This window comes from Filicampus tigris, chromosome 1 (genome assembly GCF_054856515.1).
Source record: "Filicampus tigris isolate MCC_2025a chromosome 1, RoL_Ftig_1.0, whole genome shotgun sequence".
Classification (NCBI taxonomy): Eukaryota; Metazoa; Chordata; class Actinopteri; order Syngnathiformes; family Syngnathidae; genus Filicampus; species Filicampus tigris.
The window spans coordinates 5973534-5995891 of NC_141217.1; the positions used below are offsets into that span (position 1 = coordinate 5973534).

The following is a 22358-nucleotide window of genomic DNA, read 5'->3' on the forward strand; positions in this document are numbered from 1 at the left end:
CCTGCTGCTTTTTTGGTCTTCCCGGCCAGTAAAGGAAGTGTGTCGTACACCTTTCGGCCCCACAGAGCGCAATGACAGTGGCCCATATTGTTTGTATAGCAACAATCACCACGCTGTGTGTTTGACGCTGGTGGTTTTTTTATTTTAAACGTAATTTGGTTGTGTGTGTGTGCTTGTACTGTGCCTGTACGTGACATATTAAGCAGTGTTGGCATTCCGTCAATACCGACGGAAGGTCAGTGACGGACTCCTGTTTTGCTGGCGAATGACGGACTGGTGAAATTTACTGACACGCTCACCACTGCCGTTACGCTTGTAAACTGTTTTTTCTTGACAGTCCTAAAATAGCGGAGGCGAACTGTAATTTGGCGAAGAAAGAAGCGCCATTGAAGTACCATTGAAGGGTACCAGTCCGTCATTTTTCGTGACGAGCTGAATTGTAATTGTCGGTCTGTCAAGTCCGTCAGTCAACCTGTCAGTTAAGTGCGTCAGAAGTCTGTCGGTCGGTCCCCCCCAAAAAACGTCAGAAAAACAGGCGTCCGCCAGTGACGGACCAGACGATCGTGTTTAGTGACGATTACACTGATGGATGAAAACCAACTTCGCTGTCAAGTGATCACTAAGTTATCACTTATCTCCATTTTTTTTTTTTTACATGAATCATGTTTCCGCATTACAGACGTTGCATTTAAGTGAAAATTAAAAGTTTCCAAAATTGGAGAAAAGTGTTTTTCACAGGACGATATTCAACATTTTCATGGAACAAAGAGCAACAGCAGTCTCATGTGAGTGCACGCGCCAACTGTCGGCGTCGCCTATTAATGTGCGCATGGTAACTCGAACAGGCACGTTCAGCTAGTGAAATGATGAAATCATTGATAAGGCATCACAGACCATAGAAGCAGAGAACGTCCAGTAAGGGGCCTGTGCGGCCACGCCTCACACGTCCCTGGGTGTTGTCTATTGTCTGTGATATGTGATTATGTGTCATTTTTGAACAAAGAAAGCTTAAATTTTGTAAAAAAAAAACCAAAAACTTTTTAAGGTTCCTAAGACACCCTGTCTTTCATGCAGACTTACTTCAGGGATGATGAAATGTGTCAACACAATGTCTTGCAGCTCTGAGGTATTACAATACAGTTGTCTCAAGATCAAAAGACACACCTTCAAGCAGGTTTTTACGCCGTCACGGAAACGCATATCCTTGCCAAGCCGAAACTAAGCGAACAGGTATGAAAGAAGGTCAAATTCTGCGTGGGAGACGAATGTGTTTGCTCACCGTCTCCCTGCACAGTTGTGATCAGGTGTCCATCCAGGAAGAGGTCCACGTTGGAGAGGTAGGAGGAGGGGCCTCTGTCCACCACTACCTCATTCAGCACCTTAAACATGGAGGAAAGCGCGCCATGACGCTCTACATCTGCACCTCATGTTAACGTCTCGCTCGACTGCTGGTGAGGCTCCCACCACATGTGCATTCATTTCAAAAGTCAGACTTCCACTCAAACTCAGCTCTACTCATCAGCTTTCCACTTGGGAAAAAAAAAAACAGTACAGCGAGAATTTTTGCGTTATACTCAATTGCAACAATCATATCATAAACTAAAATAAAAATGCTCAATTTATTGAACTCATTCGCTGCCAAAGACATTTATTTGTCCTTTCACAGTCCAGACATTCAATGCTAGGAACTTATTCCTACGTCCATCCATTATCCAATCCGCTTATCCTCACAAGGGTCAAGTGCTGGAGCCTATCCCAGCTGGCTTCGGGTAGTAGGCGGGGTACACCCTCAACTGGTTGCCAGCCAATTGTAGGGAACTTACTTATATTTCTTTCAAACTTTACGGTAAGGGGGTCTGGTAATATCTGGCAGTGAATGAGTTGCTGTCAATCAATGACAGCATAAAAATGAAGCAATTTCTTAGGATATTAAATTAACATAATTGTGGTGATGTTGTGTTGATGTGAGTGTGCAACGATATATAAAAGCAATACAAAGTATAATACCAACTTGAATGAAGCATTTTTGGGAACTAAAGAAAGATGCTTTTTTTTTTTTTTTAGTTTCCTGAAATGTAGTGATTTGGTATATACAAGGATTCCATCATTTGCATTAAATCAATGTACTACTTTATACAAGATAAATGTAGGGTGGGCTGGATTAAAGAAAAGGCTGTGGGCTGTATGTGGCCTGTGTACCATACTTGGCAGCTGGGGTCATCTTAAATCAAAATGTGCACGCATTTACCGTATTTTCCGGATTATAAATCGTGTTTTTTTCCATAGTTTGGGTGGCGGTGCGATTTATACTCCGGAGTGATTTATGTGTGAAATTATTAACACATTATTACCTGTATATCATTTCACATTCTATTTTAACCCACATAAAGAACATAAAGATAAATCTTAAAAGCTATTAAATCAGAATGAGCACGCATTTACCGTATTTTCTGGATTATAAATCGCGTTTTTTTTCCATAGTTTGGGTGGGGGTGTGATTTTTACTCTGGAGCGATTTATGTGTGAAATTATTAAAACATTATTACCTGTATATCATTTCACATGCTATTTTAACCCACATAAAGAACATAAAGATAAATCTTAAAAGCTATTAAAATGCATGAATAATTTAAACGGTTAAAATCTAATATTTGTGTTAAATAAGTAATAATATAGTATGATAAAAAGACAATTTGACTGTCTATCAATCCAACTATACAAAATAGTGTACTGTTCCTTTAAAAGGTGCCGTGCCTGGCAGTGCATGGTCTTGCATCATCAGCCAGCCACACACACACACACACACACACACACACACACACACACACACACACGCACGAGATCGGAAGGAGAGAACAGATAATTACGACCGAATCCAAAAATAGTTTTGGAGACTTGAAAACATTCTACATGGTCGGCGATAAATAAAAGACTAATTTAATCGATCTACGATTGTTTTGGTGAGTTTAAAGTTATCTTACCGTAACTTTCTTGTAATGCTACATGTGTGGATGTTAGCTAAATGTTACCTTCGTAGCTCGGTGGAAATAATGTGTACTAAGCGCACAATTTTATTAATTTGATTTTTATGGACACATTTATTTGCGTTACGCGACAGAGACAACTTGGATTCCGAGAGGGGGTGCGCGATTTATACTCCAGTGCGACTTATATATGTTTTTTTTTCTTCTGTATTATGCATTTTATGGCTGGTGCGACTTGTAGTCCGGAGCGACGTATAGTCCGGAAAATACGGTAATCATTTTTTCTATGTCTGTTTTCATACTTAACGTTAGGGCAACAGTATAATTGGAACACCGACTGACCAGCAAAGTACCTTGGTATGTTATGTGCTTTTGTCACCCGGCGTTATCTCCTTCAAGTTTGGGTCTTCTATCAGAGGCCTGGGAGCGTGAGGATTCTGCGCAGCATCTTAGCTATTTCCACTATTGCGCTCTTCTGCACGGAGATGTGGTATTTGCTGGAGCCATCCACCCAGCTTGAGGATTACTGCCCCCAGTGACCCGATCACTAGTAGCACCACTGTAGCCTTTACCCTCCACATTTTCTGTAGCTCTTCCTTCAGTCCTTGGTATTTCTCCAGCTTTTCGTGTACCTTTTTCTGGATGTTGCTGTCATTCGGAAATGCTACATCTATCACGACTGCTATGGATAAGTCTGCCATCTTGAGTCTGGGACATCTAGAGCTAGCATCTAGTGGCCGTCAGCATCTTACACCCTGCTGGAATATGATGCACCGTCTCTGGGGCTTCTTTGAACAGCCTGCACCTGGGGTCCAATTGGATTTGGTAAACCCCAGCCTCTACTGATCTTAGCAGCTGGATATGCTCAGTGGTTAAGATCCCTGAATCGGACATGGGAGGACCGTGGTCGGTCAGGGCGAATGGTAACATCCAGGTGGGTCCTTAGATAAGCCCCTTATTGCTATACTGAATGCCGATACCTCAGATGAGTGATACAAATAATGATAGAGTCATAGCGGCTTGGACATCACCCGGTTCAACAACATCCTGGTGTCAGGGAACCAGGACACACTGGTGAGGAATGGGCTACTGGTACACCAGCAAGCCATTCATGGATATATTTTAGGGATGTTCCGATCAGGTTTTATGACACACATACCGATCATGCATGAGTGAGATCGGCCGATATCGATATCGATTCCGATCACATGGAATATCTGTATATTTTTCCATTTATTTATGGTGACTATACTGCGCTGTGACAGTAACGCATCATGCATAACAAGCTGCAGCATGCGTGCCATACGCCATCGGCTCACCTTGACTTTATTCAATGCAGTGAGCCTTGTAAACTCACCATAGTCTCCCAATTGCTTGTTCTTCAAATGTCGGATTAAATTTGTTGTGTTTTGGCCATGCTCCCCTCCGTGAGGTACCTTTTCATGGCATATATAGTATTACAAGACGCAAACTGCACGCAGAAGACAATGCTACGTTCACACCAACTGCAGTGGGAGCAATTCTGGCGGCGCGTTTCAATTGGAGTCAATGTAGCTCGCGCGGGCGGGCGCAGTTGCTGCGGCGCGGCATGAATGATGCTTTTGGAGCGGTGGGACATCGTCGCGTATTAAACTTTTTTGCCATTTCGTCTCAGCAGCCAATCAGCGTCCTGTTCACTCGGCGGCTTTTTTTTTTTTTTTTTTAACAGTTTTTACAGTGGCTCTGTTTGGCTGTGTGTGACACACCGCAGTGTACGGGGGACCTTCGAGCTCTGGCTCTGTTTGGCTGTGTGTGAGACGTAATCACGTAGTATGCCCGATGCTGGTTGGCTGCCACGAGGCGGAATGGCAAAAAAGTCGACTTGTTTAATATGCGCCGACGTCCCACTGCTCCAAAAGCATCATTCGCCCACGGGAACTACATTGACTCCAATTGAAACGCGCCGCCAGAAATGCTCCCACTGCAGTTGGTGTGAACATAGCAGACTCGCCTCCGCAGCGAGCAGAGGGGGAGGGACACAACATGGCTGTCGGCTGCGAAGAATGAGCTGCGGGAGATCGGGTGTTTTGATCATAAATAAAAGGCTTTAATCGAATATTAAGATCGCACAATTTTTCACGAAAATCGGCCGATCATGATCGGTGCCCGATCGATCGGAGCATCAGTACTATATTTATTTATATATCCATATCCATGTATATATCAAGGCGGAATGGTGATTGGCTGTGGGCAGGGTCAATCCAAATTTCATTAGGCTCGTATGCAGATTGTACAAATGGTGGCTAAATATAATCCGGAAAATCCCATAACATGCTCTAACACAGCCCCCTGTCAGATCTTATCAGATCATGTTGTAATCTGTTTTGCTTTCGTAAGATCTTATCACGTAGCGATCCCTGTGCGCAGCCAAACTTTATTTTGTTTTCAGATTGTAGCCATTTCACTGATTAACTCAATGGGACACATCTGACATCTCTCATTGCGCTTGTTTGGTACCATCAAACCAAACATTCTGTCTGTTCATAACTTTGAGCTGCTCCACTCCAATCTACAGTGTCACGCAAAGAGCTGACTCATTATGATGTCATCACGGGGGAGAACTGCTCTGGCAGCTTTTTGATTCAAAGTGTATGTAAACAAGTTGGGTTTGAGCTTGTCATGTATCGTGTCTATAGTTGTACACAAGAACGGTGTGCAATGAGCAGTGCTAACATTACCTGATAGTTTGTGGCTTTGCGGGTAACGTCCACTTCGCCATTGGTCAGAATGACGCCCTTTTCCCTCTCCCGGTGCACGCGCACTTTCAAGCGACTTCGCAACACTATAGCTGCATTACCTAAAACAGTGCCCATTTAAGAAATGAATCGTCTTTTGTTTTTAGCCTGTCTCTAAACACATTGGTTGGAGGAAAAAAACAATACCTTCAATAATTTGGGTGACCTGAGACTGATATGTGTCGAATTTGAAAGGCGTCAGGAAGCCAAGAGAGCCCAGATGGAAGGCCATCACTGGTGGAACGCTCTCCTGCATGGCAATGATAACGCATAAGAGGTTAAAGAGTTGTGCTTCATAACATTGATTGTGATGACACACACACAGTAAGGCATATACCTGAAAGAGCGAAGACGCATAGAGCAAAGTTCCATCCCCCCCAAGACAGATGATGAAGTCCACACAGTTGGAGATATCGTCGAGATCTATGAAACACAGAAGCACATCATTATTATCTTAAAAGTGGGAAATAATAATGGTTATTTACTTTTTAATGTCTTGTATACAAATGGTTAGTGTAAAATGTCACTTCAAATGTGCTTCACACTGTATCTCATCTACCAGCTGATGACGCAGCATCAGGAGCACCTGGGAGGTTCAGTGTCTTGCTCAAGGATACTTTGACATGGTCACAATGACGGGGGGTCGAACCCACAACCTGCGGGTTGGGAAACGACCACTCGACCACTGAGCCGTGCCGCCCCAATCAGGGCAACCACGATTAGTTGAACACGTAACCTCGTAACACGATGTCATATTTGGTTACACTAACATATAGTAGTGTTCATTATGAATTACAAGGGTATTTAGTCAGCCAACTCCCATTTATCAACAACCAAAACACAGCTACTGTAAGGCCGTAATTATGTTGGAAGGCGAACATCTCACACACTGTCTCTCGCTCGTTCCGACAAGTGCAAACAGTGACGGAACTTGGAAAAAGAAGAATTCAAACAGAACTAAGATGTTTGCCACAACCCCTCAATGGCAACACATAACAATAAAACACACATAATCCAATTCATTACAAGAATGCTACATTACAGTGCCAAAATGTACGCGCCTCCTAATCTATAAGGAATTTATTTTCCCTTTTCAGGAGCATACCTCGTTTTGATTTTGTAGATCAATTTAATACAATTATGCAAACATAAAACGGATTGAATAAAAAAATAAATAAAAAACAACAAGTGGTTATTTTTAGTATTTATTTACAGATATTTTCATAGTATTCAAAGTGAAATTAACGAACCTTAACGAATTCAAGATGTAAGACAATGATTGAATGAATTGTCAAGAAAAATTGCATCCAAGCACATTTTGATTAAACCGTTTTTTTAACAAAGCGAGCTTACGATAGCACGCGGGACCTTTCTGTTTCTGACTCCACAGTAGCAAACGTGCGCAGACAATACTTGCTCGTTCTTGGTCTGCAGGAAGCGGAGCCGTAATGTAGCATCGTTGAAAGCAGTCTTGGCCCGGCCGTCTCTCCAATTCAACGCGGCATTTACTTGTTCGGATTCTGACGAAAGTGAGTCAACCTCTTTCGAGATGAATGGCCTCGCTCTAATACACCTCTCACTTTTTTCCTCAACACTTATCAAATGCACCGTAACAAAGCAATTCAAATAGGAACAAATATTCAAACGGGATACAGAGTATGCATTATCAAAACACCATATTGCAGCGTGTTGATTAAATAATTAATACATAACAATATACGTAATCCCCAAATGAGTACACAAAATATACATGACAAAATATGTGCACATGACTGGTACGCAGGTACGCATGCACGACAGAAATAACTTCTGCGTAACATCATGTGCGTCACGACACGCCTTTGCGTACCTGTAGTGGTGCAACGGATCGTCTTTGATCCGTAATCAGTACAGATCAAGCATCACGGTTCAGGCCGGGCACGATCCGCAGAATGGTTGGTGGAAAAAAAACTGTGCGCGCTCACATTAAAGGGACACTGGGATGATCCTAACATTGGCACTTATATAATAGGTCTGCACGTAAAAATGACATCAGTACTAACATAACCCCCTTTGGGGGCGTGGCTTATGTTTTCTGTCTCAGTAGTTTACGTCACGGAGGAAGGCAAGCGACAGGTCAATTTGTTATTTTATTCAATAATTCTTGTTTATTGCTCAGGATGATTTTGTGTAATTAATTATTATTTATTTTATTTGCAGCCTCTATAGTTCAAAGTGCATCTTCACTGACATGCACTGCTTGCACCAACAGCATTTCTGAAAATGGAGAGGAGCTAGTTTAAAAAAAGCAGTCATTTTAGCCAATTCAGACACTTTTTCCAAATCTAGCAACTCTTTTTCAAAAAAGCGACTACCTTTGAGCGGAATCCCATTTGCATTGTGTTCTGAATGACAAGAAAGGAGCCAGATAGACGACAATCAAGGAGTCACTTGAGCTGTTATATGTTGCAAAAGCAGGTATGTGAGGTATGCGCTTCCAACTTCAAATATTTCGCTGACGTCGCATTGCCCCACTTTTACAATTGAACATGAGAAAAGAAGGCGAGAGAGATAGAAGAGGGTGAATCGTTATTCTTTGGTAACAGATATATTGGACGGATGAGCCCTGCAGTGTAACGGCTCAGTTAACCTATTAAAGACTAAAGCGCCTTGCTCAACAGCTTCCCAAAACCTAAGGTCGTCTCGGAATTAACCTTGAAAACCTGAAGTTTTCCCAGAAATATAACACCTACAAAATAATTAATAATCTTGACTGTTTCAACCGACACCGTCACGTGTATATTCTGATGCATTTTATTGGTTAAGAGAACAATAATTAAATAATAAAAAGAAAATGACGTGTACGCTCGCTTGGCTTTAGTGGTAAAAGGACGCAACAGCTCTCCCGGCCGGCTCTAGTGGTAGGAACACGGTTATGCGCTCCCGTCCTTAATGAGTTAATGTTACATGGTTAAACATTTAAAATATTCATTAAAGCAGCACTGGGCAAGAATTCGACCTTAATATTTTTTTTTTCACAACTCTTTTGATGAAACTGTATCGTTTTTAGTGGCACTAAGAAACTTTGAGGAGGATGGGAGCAACTCTGGCACACAAAAAAAATACAAATGTCCTGAATTGCTTTACGGCATACTCCTTTTGATATAAGGACGGAAGTTGATTTGAACGTCTACACACCATTACTGGTGTCATGGCAGAAGCAATCAACAGGGTTTATAAGGACTCGGTTTGCCACTCAGCTTCGTCGGATTATTGCTCTTGCTTGGCTTCCAGCTCAAGTGTTATTTTCTAGACCTCTGGTTCATGATCTTGTATCTCCGGTAGAGTATCTTGTGTTGTAGTCTTTTTAGTCACTTTTTACTGAGCTCTTTGTGTTTGCATTCAATTGGAATTTGCCTATTTTGCTTGGATTTTTCGGTTAACATATTCTTCTTGCTGTGTGCAAGCGCTTTTGGTTTGAATTTAATCTTTCCTGGTTTCGTTTTGCCAGTGTTTTGTCTTGTACTTCTGAGGTCCTTCGTTTTTGTAATAAATACCCTTTTTCCTCGAAGTTTGACTGATTTTGCATTTTAGGGGTCCACCACACCCCTGTCCGTTTTCCACAGGTTTATCAGATTTGGATTAAGACAAGACAACAAACAGCAGTTAGACGTGACAAAGACAATGAACCAACAGAAACGTAACAAAAACAAGAAGCAAAGTGTATAGAGGGAGATGACTGGGTGAAAAATGAAACAAAATTCCAAAACAAAATCAAGAGATCGGAGAAGGCTAGACAAGAGGTTCCTGGCAGAACCAGTTCGGTGGGGGGTCCAGGTGGCCAGTCAAGAGGGTCTTGGTGGGACCAGTCTGGTGGGCAAACCGAAGGCCAGACTAAAGGTTCTTGGCGGGGCCAATCCGGTGGCACTGACATTGCGACACTGACATATGACAGTGTTGTATTTACACAATAAAAGGACCATTGTTTTCCTAGAGGAAGCAGTTATTTTCACGTTATCTGTAAACCATGGTGATTATAAAGAAAATTGCAAACAGAGAAGTGGGGGGTGCAAAACTTGTTTTGAATTAATATAATTAATATATTTCATTTGTTTCTTCTATAAGCGATGGAAGGGAAAATGGCCAGTCTTAACTAAACCCAAGTTTTCATTATGGTAGTTTGCAACACACTTGAATATATTGTGAGTGTATTTCAGGGATGGGCAAATGGCGGCATGTGAATGAGCCTCAATTAATTTTTGAAAATAAAAATAGTTACTGTTGCCAAGCCATTGAAAGCTGTAATACCAGCGTTGACAATAGGATGGCAGAAATCACTCACCAAGCGCATCAGAGAAGAAGACCATGTCATGGCCGTAACAACAGCAGTCTCAAAAGTACATAAAAAGGGATTAAAAAACGAGTGTTGACAGCTTTCATTTGAAGTGCATGAGTGTTGCATGTTGCATATTGTGAGACGAGAAAAGGAGTCTGACTGGTGCGGAGGCTGACAGCATCCGCTCCAGTCTAGCACTGGCGCTTCTCCTTTCATATTCTACAAAAGCTATATAAATCTGAATACTGTGTTTAGACTAGTGGGGGCGCATAGAACATATTTTAAAGAGAATGTTTGACTTGACATCCCTTTTAAATAAGTCCCATTTAAACAGGCATTTAAACTTTAAACATCAGGGACAGAACACTTATAGCCTAGAGCAGTTTTCTTTTCATCAGTCATCTGAGCTTTAATGAGACATTTGAGTTGATATGTGGCTGTTATGAATTTGGCGCAGCTGTGCCACAGTTTATTGATCTTGGAGATAAAGTATTAAATGTTTCCGCGTACCCTGGTTGGGAAACAATGGCTTCGGGGACCTTTCCTGCACGGTGTTCACACGTGAGTAAGCAAACCTATCAATATGGGGATTTGAATAACATGCTGGACAAATACATGGTTGTATATTATTAAAATATTTGAGTGAGTTGATTTTCGTGAAAACATGCACACAAGGAATTGTTGCACGTAAGGTTGTTTTGCTGCTCAGCGGATTTGTGCCAGAGCCGTCTGTTGTTATTTTTTGTAGTTGAGCAGTGGATCTTTTCTATTTGGATTTGAAATTTAAAATATATTAAGATGTCCTTCTGTTAATTGGTTCGATAAAAAATACAAGCATACACATACTTGGTACTGATTAGAAATGGCTTTTTGGTCACACATCTGGTCAGTGTGCAGTCTTATTTGACCCTCTAGCCATGCCGATGAAAAACTGTCCTCCTCCATCGTTTCAATTGCCCATCCCTGGTGTAATTATTCATAGCACAAGGCAATTGCTAGTCTAACTCTGGTTGCACCTCTTTAGTAAGCATTTAATTGGAATACTGTCCTCACAAGGTCTGCATACCTTCTCTGAAAGTGCAGAATTTCTTTGTAAGGGTCCCAAAGTTGTCATCACCAGAAATGGCTGGGTCCTCCAGAACCTTCTTTTCCACATAAACGATCATGTTTTTGACCTGAAACACAAACCGAGAGACATAAGTCGAGCCATCTAACACACATGCATGACACCAGCGCCAATGATTCAGTGTCCACTCTCTGCCATACCTCAGTGAGGAACATGCAGAGCTCCTTGAAAGGCTGAAGCAAGGCCGCATCTCGGATCTTCTTGATGACAAGGACACTCTTTGGGGGCGTGTTCCACGTTAGCCGCTGAGTGGCGGGGTCCTGAATGTGCCTGGTAAACATGTAAACAAAACCTTTAACAACACATTGAGGCCAGCTCTTAGGCTGATGTAAGGCCTCTTAAGCGAGAGCGTACGCAAGCAGCTATCCTATTAGAGCCCATTGGCTTAAGGTCTGCAGTAGAATTCCATGTGCCGTCTGCTGCGCTTCACCCTATCACAAACTCCTGACAGCAACTGGCAGATATTTTTGGCGAGATACAACCATAGACAGGGCATAATGAGTACATACACTATGACTAGGCAAAAAGCCAAATAGGAGCTTTTTGTCAAGAGGACATATTTTTGCTGCAGGTTGTCTTCGAATTCTGGGATAAAATGTAGGAAGTAAAATTTGTGAGAATAACACCACGTTCCAAATTATTACGCACATGAACTTCTGCTCACATTTGAATAAATAGTATAAAATAATTTTAAAATCAACTATTAGAGAATAATCTGAATGTTTTTGATCAACCCTCCTGATGATAGCAGTATATATATATATATATATATATATATATATATATATTAAAATAAAATGTATATATATATATATATATAATAAAATAAAATTATATAGCTGTTTCAATCAAAAACATCTTAAATTCCACATTCCCACATGGGATCTTTTATTTGATAGCAGCATCGCGATTCTTGCATCCATTGAACTTGTGAGTTTTTGGACAGCTTCTGCAAGAATTCCTTTGCAGGATGTCCCAATAGCCTCCCAAAGCCACAGTTTGGATGAGAACTGCCTCCCGCCCTCATAGACCTTTTGCTTAAGGATGCATCAAAAGGTTGTCAGTAGGGTTGATGGCCAGGGTTCTCCTCTTTTCTGCAGCCCAAGATGCAGAGTAATTTCTTGCAGTATAAGGTGGTGCATTGCCATGTATAAAGATGAATTTGTTTCGCAAATTTCTGTTCCTAATTTTGGTTAAATCTTGAGCATCCAGGGTTGCACAGCACTCATCAGTGAATAATCTCATGCTGTTAGGAATACCTCCGCATCATTGGCTGATTTGGGCATAAAAGGGAAGAAACTCATGGGGCGGCCTCCACCCTCCTCTGACCTCAACCCTGTTCAGAACCTTTGGAGCATCCTCAAGCAAAGATCTATGAGGGCGGGAGGCAGTTCACATTCAAAGAGCAGCTTCGGGTGGCTCTTCTGATATTCTGCAAATCAATTCAAGCAGACAATCTGTCAACTGTAAAAAGTTGAATTGAAAGACTTTTGACACTGCTATCAAATAAGAGATCCTATGTTAAAATGTAACTTGACCTGTTAAATTGTTTTGGATTGAAATGGATTTTGATTTGCAATAAATACAACCTCCTAATGCTGTAAATTCAACAAATAGCTATTTTCAGATTTTACAACATATAAAACGTCTTCAAACACTCCTGTGCATAATAATTTGGAACAGTGCATTTTAACAAAAACGTTTTTACTTTTGAAAAACAAAAATACTGTTATCATTTGGAGGTTTATTTAAAAATATTAACATTTATTCTCACCATTGTCAGAGAACATCATTTGCAGAACAATTTGGATTGCAGTGTACTGTACTAAGAAGAAAGAAGTGGATCTGGCGAAGTAAAAAGTATGCTGACTTACCAGTGCGCATAGCTGGGAATTGGTGACTGAACAAGTTGGTCATGCAATTACAGCTATGAAATAAGTTGGCCGTTACTTCCTCTATGCAAAAGAATTATTTTGTGCACTGTGCATATTATTGGACATGAAGAGAGAATTCTTCATTTAGTTTATTATTTTTGCTGTTTGAGCAAGTACTGCATCAAAAAAAGATTACCTTTACTGGACATCAAGCCAAATATTTTCGACAGCTGAATTGTCTAGTAATGCTCTGAATTGTCTAGTAATGCTACTTTCAAACCAAACGCGGATGATGCGTTTCTGGCGGCGCATTTGTATTGGAGTTAATGTAGTTCGCGCGAGCGGGCACGGTTGCGCGCCGGGCATTACGAATGATGCGTTTGGAGCGGTGGGGCGCGGAGCGTAGTACCGAAAATCCGTCCATTCGCTGTATTCGTTGCGTATTAATCAAGTCAACTTTTCTTGCCACTCCGCCTCGTGGCAGCCAATCAGCATCGGGAATACGGGTGCAGCCAATCAGCATCGGGCATACTGCGTCACACACAGCCAAATGACATCCTGTTCACTCGGTGGCTTTTTTTTTTTTTTTTTTTTTTTTACAGTTCTTGAACTTTACCAAGACAGCAATATTGTTAGCATTAGCATAATGTGTCGGCCATTTTATTACGATGTTGACAAATGCTGTCGTAGTCTACTACCACGCGAAGGCCCTCCCCTCTCCGCTGTGAGCGAATGAGCGGCTGCAGCATTTCAGGTTTCAAATTTACCACGGTCAAAGGCGAGCAAATCAAGCTACTCGGAACGCTTCATTCGCGTTTGGTGTGAACGTAGAATAAGGCCTCCACAGCTTCAACTTAACTTTATGTGATTAATATCCAAGACAGCAATATTGTTAGCATTTGAAAGAACAAGTTAAATAAACACAATCCTTAGATCCAACAAATGTTTTTTTTCTTAACCTCAAGGCCATTTGAGATTCTGCCAATGAAATTCTGCACCCAAAAATCAATGTCTTGTTAGATGATTTTTTTTCTTTTCTTGTTTCCATAAACAAAAGGTGCGCTGTGATTGGCTGGCGACCGGCCCTGGATATACTCTACTTCAGATCCCAAATTAACTGGGATAGGCTCAAAGCTCACCAATGGATGTTTTTGTCCATTGAAAAAAATGGATGAATAAAGAATAGTAGACATTTCTCGGATTGCAGGATAATTACATTTTTGTTGTTGTTGGTGTTAACTTGCTGAGTGGGTCTGAAATGAGGCACCCAGCCCAAGCCTCCTTGCTTTGACATGTCACCGAGTGTGAAGAGAATGTTCGCTTGGGGCTCAATACAGAAGCATTAAAAAATGGTAATGAGAGCTGTGGGGAAGCACAGCCAAACCATATTAGTCAGGAATAAGGATGGTTTAGAAGATTCAAACATTCAGCTTCTCTAAACTTTGTTAGGTTGAGGGTCAATTTGACCCATTTCAAAGTTTAAAAGTTAGAACTTTTTTTTTTAAACATAGGAAAAGTAGGATAAACTTCTGACAGCATTCAACAACATTCCACTCCAATTTAACAAAACAAAAAAAAAAGTGTCAAATGCCAAACATTTAAGTCTCTCTTGATAAAATGTTGTGTATAACATTCCTTTTATTTATGTGCAATATATGGTTTTAAAAAGATTACACTTTCATGAAAATGTGTATACTTTATGGTTAAACATACAACGGGGCACACCATGAAAATATTTGCGGTAACAAAGAAAAACATAAGACAAGGCATAAGACAACATGAACTCTCAGAATAATCTTAAAATTGCGATTAAAGAATTGACTTGCAGAATGACTTTTTCAAAAAAGAAGAACTGCTTCCTTTTCCAGCCCAACATACACTGTTGTGTGCCGGTGCTTTCAAATGCAGAAGTTCAATAACTACAAAACTTGACCCGGGAGCTTAATTTGCATAATAGTTCCATTGATAGTTGCCATCGTCTGGTTGCTACAAGAGATTAGCTCAATAAATGGAAACTCTTGCATTGCAGATTTCCAAAGCATTGACAAGCATGCAGGGAATGGTGCGTGTGCTACGGGAGACGCCATTCGGGTTTTTTTGAGGGTTTGGAACCGTCCATCCTTCAGAATCTTAACGGCATTGCCCTTCTGTTATTCATCCTTCATGAAGCAGGAAGTAAACTGCTGACAAACACGCGGCTAAACAAACAAATATTGATTTGCTAACCATCTGCACTCCAATGTATGGTCATAACAGAATTGCAAATAAAAAAATGAAATCAAGCCTGATTACAGTGGAGTCCAAACAAACACTGACATCTATAAACTGCCGTGATTTCAAACAGAGAACCTGTGATCCATTCATAAAGCGCCTCTCACTGAACACCTCAATATTCGCCCCCATTCAGCAGGTGGGCCAAGTCCAAAACCAGACAACACCTTCAGCACAGAGTTGATTATTCCTCACTCATTGCAGCAAGGGTTAACATTTCACCAATTTCTAAATATTCTGACGTAGAAAATATGCTTAGTTAGTCCTCTCACCATTTCCATACTTTTTTCTCCTTATTGGCCGGCACGTCCTGAAGTACCACCTTCATGGCTGTACACATGTGACACGGTTGGATGCAGCTTCAGGCCACAGACAAAGCTGGAGAACGATGATCTGTCAGGAAGCCAACAACATCCTTCAAGGCGAGAGATGAGTCGCTGTCCACAGTGAGGGTAGTAGCCTCTGTGTATGTGAGGGGGCGGGGAGCAGCTAACAACCTTACAAGCTAGACTCACAACTGCTATATTTGTCCCAGTGAGGACTTAACACTAAACCTCCCTGGTGCGTTCTGCTGTTGAATGAAACTTGTCACTTGTTTTAAGCTTCCTCTCAGCCACGCCCACTCAGCTCTCTATTGAACATGAGCATGCCCATATCAGGGAAGGGCTTGCCTATAGACTACGCCTTCATTTCTCAACAGGTGTGTTTAACTGAGCACAGTTGAAGACGCTGCTTTGCCCAGAAGCACTTTTTCCACTGTAATGATACGCTGCGTTCAAACAGGAACAACAGTTACCGAGAGGTTAAATGTGTGCAAGTGGGTTTCAAAACAAATGAAAAGAGGCAAAAGACGCTACCTTTATGCTCAGCTGAAAGAAACAAAAATACCTCAATACATTACTAATTCATCAAACTAATTTTTGTTAACAAAACGGTAAAGGCAACCTCCAGGAAAGAGGAAGTAAATTACACTAAATTATGTCATAATGTATTTTTAGAGTTTAAGATTGAGTTTGACCACTTTGCATTTTGGAATGTTTTTTGACATTTAAAATGTGCCTTACACGTTTTGACATTTATAATATAAAATGCCAAAACGTAGAGCTAGAAATAGCTTGTCACCACTCTGCAATCACAACAAATGTTGTGCGCCTCGTGCTGTCGTCAAAGCAGGTCAGGTGAAACTGTCAAGGCGTGCTTGTGTACACGCGTTGTGTGTGACAGAAACGCTACATTGTCAGTGGACAGTGGCTGAGAAGTCAGTGCCTGTCCTTTATCATTGTTGCTGCTGTGAAGGCTTTATACTTTTAGAAGAACATTGAATTACCGCCCAGTTTTCACAATTGACAAGAGACATTACTAAATATTTCCAGGACAACAAACTTGTAGCTACATGACCAGCTGATGGCGTTGGTCTTGTGCAATGTTACAATTAGCATCTTTTTCCACATTGCATGTGATAATGGCTAATTATCAAGTTTGAGAGTAATAAAATGAAAGTGGGAGGCCATTAAAAAAAATGTCCAATTACCATAATTTCTCAAGTTACAATAAATAAAACAATAAATAGACCATGGGTGTGGGCGGGTGGATATTACACATTTTAAAGGGTTGGGGTAAGAAAATTCATCACATTGTACAGAAGTAATGTTTATACAAATAATGAGGTGGTTTTGACGAAATTCTCCCAGGGAACTAAGGAACGATTAGTATGTACCACACATGCTGGACTTTAAGGGTTACCGTACTTGTTTGTAGAGCATGACCGATGTGGATTTTTTGAGGCTGAGACCGATTCCAATATTTGACAGAAAAAAAGAAAAAAAAATGGGTGGGGGGCCTGTTGTGACAATATGATCTTAGATGAGCTGTTAGCCTGCAAATCAGTGCACGGGAAGTGACGAAGAGATAATAGTTACATTTCCGCGCATGGATAACAGCAAATTGGAGGAGCACATACAGGAGTAGAGAAAAAAATTATTTTGAAGGGCGGAATCGGGAGGCGTATTATATTAAAGAGCGTATTAAACTTGAGTAATTATGTTGAACTGTCAGAGCTGCAAATGGTTTGTATGGAAAATAGGTGAGGTAAGTAAAAACAAGCTGCTCACAGCCGCTGTGGAACTTGGCATCAACTTGTTTATAACGCAGAGGCAATGAACAAAAAAAACAAAAAAAGTCAAAAGGCATTCCAAGCATAATGGGCTTATTATTGAGATTCACTTCAGGGTGTGGGAAGGGCTTCAAAGAAACCAAGATGAATGCTAGAGCACAAAGTGATGGTCAAAAAGAAAAAAGATGCCAGTATCACAACCACACCCCTTCCATAGAGAGTCAAGGAGGGGTTATCGTTTTCAGTTCATCCAAAGAGAACAAAGCGTCATGAGCAACACTGGCACAACAGTGTTTCAGGATTAAAAGTATTCGTTAAATCAGGGGAGAAAACAAAATCTTTAATTTGTTTGTTTATTTTTACATAATCTAACTTTTGATATATTATTCATTTATTACAATAGAATTCTTGTACAATTATAAGTGAGTTCTTGTAACTAGTTACTACTTGTAAATAGTCATAATCTTGGACCAGTACTATGACAGCTAGAATAAAGTTGCGATTTTAACGTTTAAAGTAGAAATTGCCACACAAACAGTTTAAGACCTGATGAATGTATTTATTGGAAAGTATTAATAAATTATATAAACACTTCTGATGACTGCAGAAACCCCAACATAAAGTGGTGATTAAAGTTGAAATCTATTTTTTTAAGAATATGTTCCCAATAGGCCCACTAGTTGAAACACGGCATTCTGATTAATATTGCGTTTGTGGAATATGAGTCAAGCAGCAAAATCCACCCGTTTTTAGCCATCTCAGGGGGCGGCCATTTTGTCACTTCTGTCGACTGAAAATGACATCACAACTGCTCAGAGCTCAGGTAACGACCAATCACGGCTGACCTGTTTTCTGAAGCTGAGCCATGATTGGTCGTTATCTGAGCCCTGACACACTGTGATGCCGTGTTTCAACTAGTGGGCCTGTTGGGAACATATTGTTGGGAAAAAAAAGGCTTAGGTTGACTTCCACTTTAAAGATATTGTAATTTCAGAGAAACAGACACAAACATTAACACAATCACAAACTCTTCCTATTGTTGAGTATTGATTTGCACAAACATGAGCTACACCATTGTTTGACAAGGGTGCGCATTGACATTATTCTTATAAAAATCATAATTTTTGTCTCGTAGAATTATTCTCAGATTTTTGCCTCCGCGTGGCCCTATTTTCAAAGACTTTGAAAATAAAATGAAATGCAGCAGGTTGTATTAATTCCTACAACCACTCTATTCCCTTCTAATAATGAACACCGGGATTGAGAAAACAATCCATGCCTTGTGTCTGCTGTCGTAGGTTAGGGTTAAGTCTATAGTTAAAGTGAAGGCTAGCTAAATTCAAATGCAACAACAATGCTCTATTGTACTTACATTACTGTGTGCGGATTCTGTAGCATGCATGCCTTTGGGCCAAATGTAGTCACAGGGCTTGGTCCGTGTAGGGACTGAGTCCTCCTGAAGGTAAAGAAAAGGGCATCAGACAAGTAGGTTAGCTTGAGAGTATCAAAAGTAACACTTTATTGGACTTGCGTTATGTCACAGGGAAAAAACAAAACAACCTATCTGTCTTTTATTGAATGTCAAAAGGGCATTAAAGAACAAGATGGTGATGAACTAAATGCTGCATCACAACAACAATCCATTTGTACTTTGACGTGGGTTACTGTGGGGAAGAAAAAGCACACAACTACAGTACCTGTAGTAGTACATTATCATGGTTGTACTGTGCTGCGGTGTATAACATCACTGCTTCATAAAAGCTGTGTGTATTTTCAACCCTCTTATGTGACTGACAAAAGCAAAGTATTAAGAAAGGTTGGTTAGTGTGTTTAGCACTTCAATAACAAAAGGATTTGGTTTGTACATTTTAACTTGCATCTTGAGCACTTTGTGTCTTGAGAGCAAAAATCAAAATAACCTTCATGATCAGCTCTCAAAACACTTCATCACAATGTTGTCATATGTCACAGATGTGTCACTGAAAAGTAGCAGGTGTGTATTGTCAACATTTAACATTACGTTATTCAAGTATCCTCATCAAAAGCTGAACAGTTCCGATGGAGGTTGACAGCAGGTTTCACTTCCTGCACAGAGGAAACCCATTGCTAAAGCACACCAATGGAGATTTTGCAACGTTGATGGTGAACAAACATTGGACACTTGATGACTAAATGGGAATTTTTGCAATATGCGGGGGTGCTGCAACTGAGCTCAGTCAATACGCACATTGACGTGATTTTGAAAATACCCCAAATGAAAGACAACACTAGCTCGCAGTGAAGCTGCTGCTCTGACTCTGCATTTGTATCGCCTCCCCCATCATCATTAAATATCCTGCCTGAGGACAACAACTGTAGTTGAAAACAGAAGTCTACATGTTTCCCCCTCTTCACAGTCTGACATGAAATCGGACTAAACCTGAACATTTAAATCAGACTAAATGTCTTGTCCTAGGTCCAATGGGATTCCCAAAAGTATTTCTATTTGCTACATGCCAGAGTTAGAAGTTTGCATACATTTCATTAGTATTTGATACCATTGACTTTAAACTGTATGACTTGGCTCAAAGCTTTTGGATAACCTTCCACAAACTTCTCCCAATAGGTGGCAGGAATTTTGGCACATTCCCCCACACAAAACTTGAGCCAAGTTTGTAGGCCGCCTTGCTCATACATGCCTTTTCAGGCCTGTCCATAAATTTTCAATAGGACTGAGATTACGGCTTTATGATAGCCACTCCAAAACATTGACTTTGTTATTCTTTGTAACCAGTTTGGCAGTATGCTTTGTGTCTTTGTCAAGTCTTTGGAAGACCCATTTGCGGTCAAGCTTTAACTTCCTGGCTGAGGTCTTGGGATGTTGCTTCAGTATTTCCACATAGTGTTCGTATGATGCCATCTACTGTGCCATGAAATAGTATTTGCCTTCATCCCAACTTCTTAATTTCTTTGCATGGTGTCACCATTTTAATGTTAAAGATAAAAAGAACAAAACAAAAACAATAAAACACAAATTTCAGACAAAGTTAACCCGAGTAGACACAATATGCAGTTTTAATTTAGTATTTAATTAAAGTGAAACAACAACCACCTGTTCCTATGTGAATAAAAGTACTTGCCCTGCTTGTTATTAAATCATGAATTTTCACCGACCACCCCCAAGTCTAATTACCTCGATAAATCACAAATAGAATCCATTTTACAAAATGAAATTGGTCAAAAGATCTAAAGAAGCTGCAACAAAATGCCCCGATCCAAAGAAATTGAGGAATACAGGGAGTCCTCATTTTACGAACGAGTTCCGTTCCTACACTGGCGATTTAACACGAATTTCCGCGCATGTCGGATTTTAATGTTAGTCGAAACTTACGTCAAAATACTTTGTATTAAAAAAAGAAAGAAAATAAATTAAAATAAAAGGCGTAAGATGCTGTACTTAGCATTATTGTTGAGAAGTGGACGGAGAAAGAGGAGAGGAGAGCAAAAAAGGCAAAGCACAAAAGCACACTTTTGGTGCGAAGAGGAAACCAGCTGCTTCATTCCTGTGGTGAGTGACATGAATATCAGGTGTTTTATTGACAGTTGAAAGTAACAAGCGGAAATGATGTCCATTTGAGTCATGACTCTGTGTGTCGCCGGACACAGTGGGTTAATCAAATGCTGGAGCAACTCTGTCCGCTCAATCATGTAAACAGGATAATCAGAAATCGGAATTTTGACTTTAACCCGAAAATTGACTGCATGTAAACGTAATCACTATGGTGCTGGGGACAAAATGGACGAGGAGGCACGGGCGTTGTAAAGTCGTACGTCGTAATTCGAAGACTGCCTGTAGATGAGAAATAAAGTAATAGACTATCAGGCTGTAAAGGGTTACAAAGCCATTGTAAAGCTTAAAGGACTCCAGCAAATCACAGTGAGAGCAATTATCCACAAATGGAGAAAACATGGAACAGTGATGAACCATCCCAGGAGTGGCCAGCCACAAATATTCCCTCAAGAGTACGGCGACAACTGAAGGGGGTCACAAAGGAACCCAGACCTATCAATAATTGCAGGCCTCCCTCCCCTTAGTTAAGGCCAGAGTTCATGACTCAACAATAAGGAAGAGATTGGACAAAAATGACATTGTCAAAGTTCCAATGTGAAATACACTGCTGTCCAAAGTGAACATAAAGACGAGCAATCTTACTTTAGAGGAAAAAAAAAAAGTCTGAATTATTCCCAAAACTGACAAGACGAAATAAGATCTGAAAGAGACCTTCAACTCTTTGATTTTTCTTTTGTAAGAGTTCAAAATGAGTTCATTTAATAAATAAAATGTAATTTTCTGAAACATGGATGGACTGCATGGATTTTATAAGCAACACAGTATTTTACAAGTGGAAAGATAGGAAGATATATAAACACTAGGACTATCAATAGATTAAAAACAAGAGATCAATTAATTACAGACCATAATTAAATGATCTAATTAATTAATTTTGAATCTCACTTAAAAATTGCTGAGAAAAGCCCCAGAGCCGCCCATTGTCTGTATCCGTATTTATGGTGAATATCTTTTTTCAATTACGCGGTCATTTGCTGCCTTGAGGAACTGTTTGGCGCATTAATCAGCCATGTGCCTGGTATCTGCTTTCACGACAATCAGTGAAAAAGGAGTTGAAGTTCCACTCTCCATCACTAAAGTGTCCAGTCACCCCAACATAACCATGGTTGCGAGTTGAAGTCCAGTGATCTGAGGTTATAGCAATGCATTTGTCCAAATCCCCCACCAAAACATCAAGCTTGCTTTTCTTTTCATCATCATACTTCTTGCTGATTTTAGTCATCACTGCAGTCCTGCACGGTGGTTTGTATGATGGATCATTGGACGCTGGTTGAGCGTGACAGACAATGAA

The 22358-nt window shown here is 40.5% G+C and overlaps 1 protein-coding gene across 3 annotated transcripts in view; it reads right to left on the reverse strand.

The window, feature by feature from the left end:
* Window positions 1-22358, reverse strand: part of nadka (NAD kinase a) — a 31682-nt gene that overhangs the window by 7648 nt on the left and 1676 nt on the right. The window contains exons 3-9 of one of the 3 annotated variants that reach the window (XM_086049204.1): window positions 18830-18913; window positions 11340-11469; window positions 11140-11248; window positions 6096-6181; window positions 5906-6008; window positions 5702-5820; window positions 1280-1379 (exon numbers count right to left, since the gene is read on the reverse strand). In XM_086049204.1, coding sequence (XP_085905330.1) covers window positions 1280-1379; window positions 5702-5820; window positions 5906-6008; window positions 6096-6181; window positions 11140-11248; window positions 11340-11469; window positions 18830-18913 — 731 coding nt within the window. Of the gene's footprint in view, window positions 1-1279; window positions 1380-5701; window positions 5821-5905; window positions 6182-11139; window positions 11249-11339; window positions 11470-15616; window positions 15920-18829; window positions 18914-22358 lie in introns of those variants that run through there. The other 2 variants (XM_086049212.1, XM_086049195.1) reach the window with 2 other exon arrangements.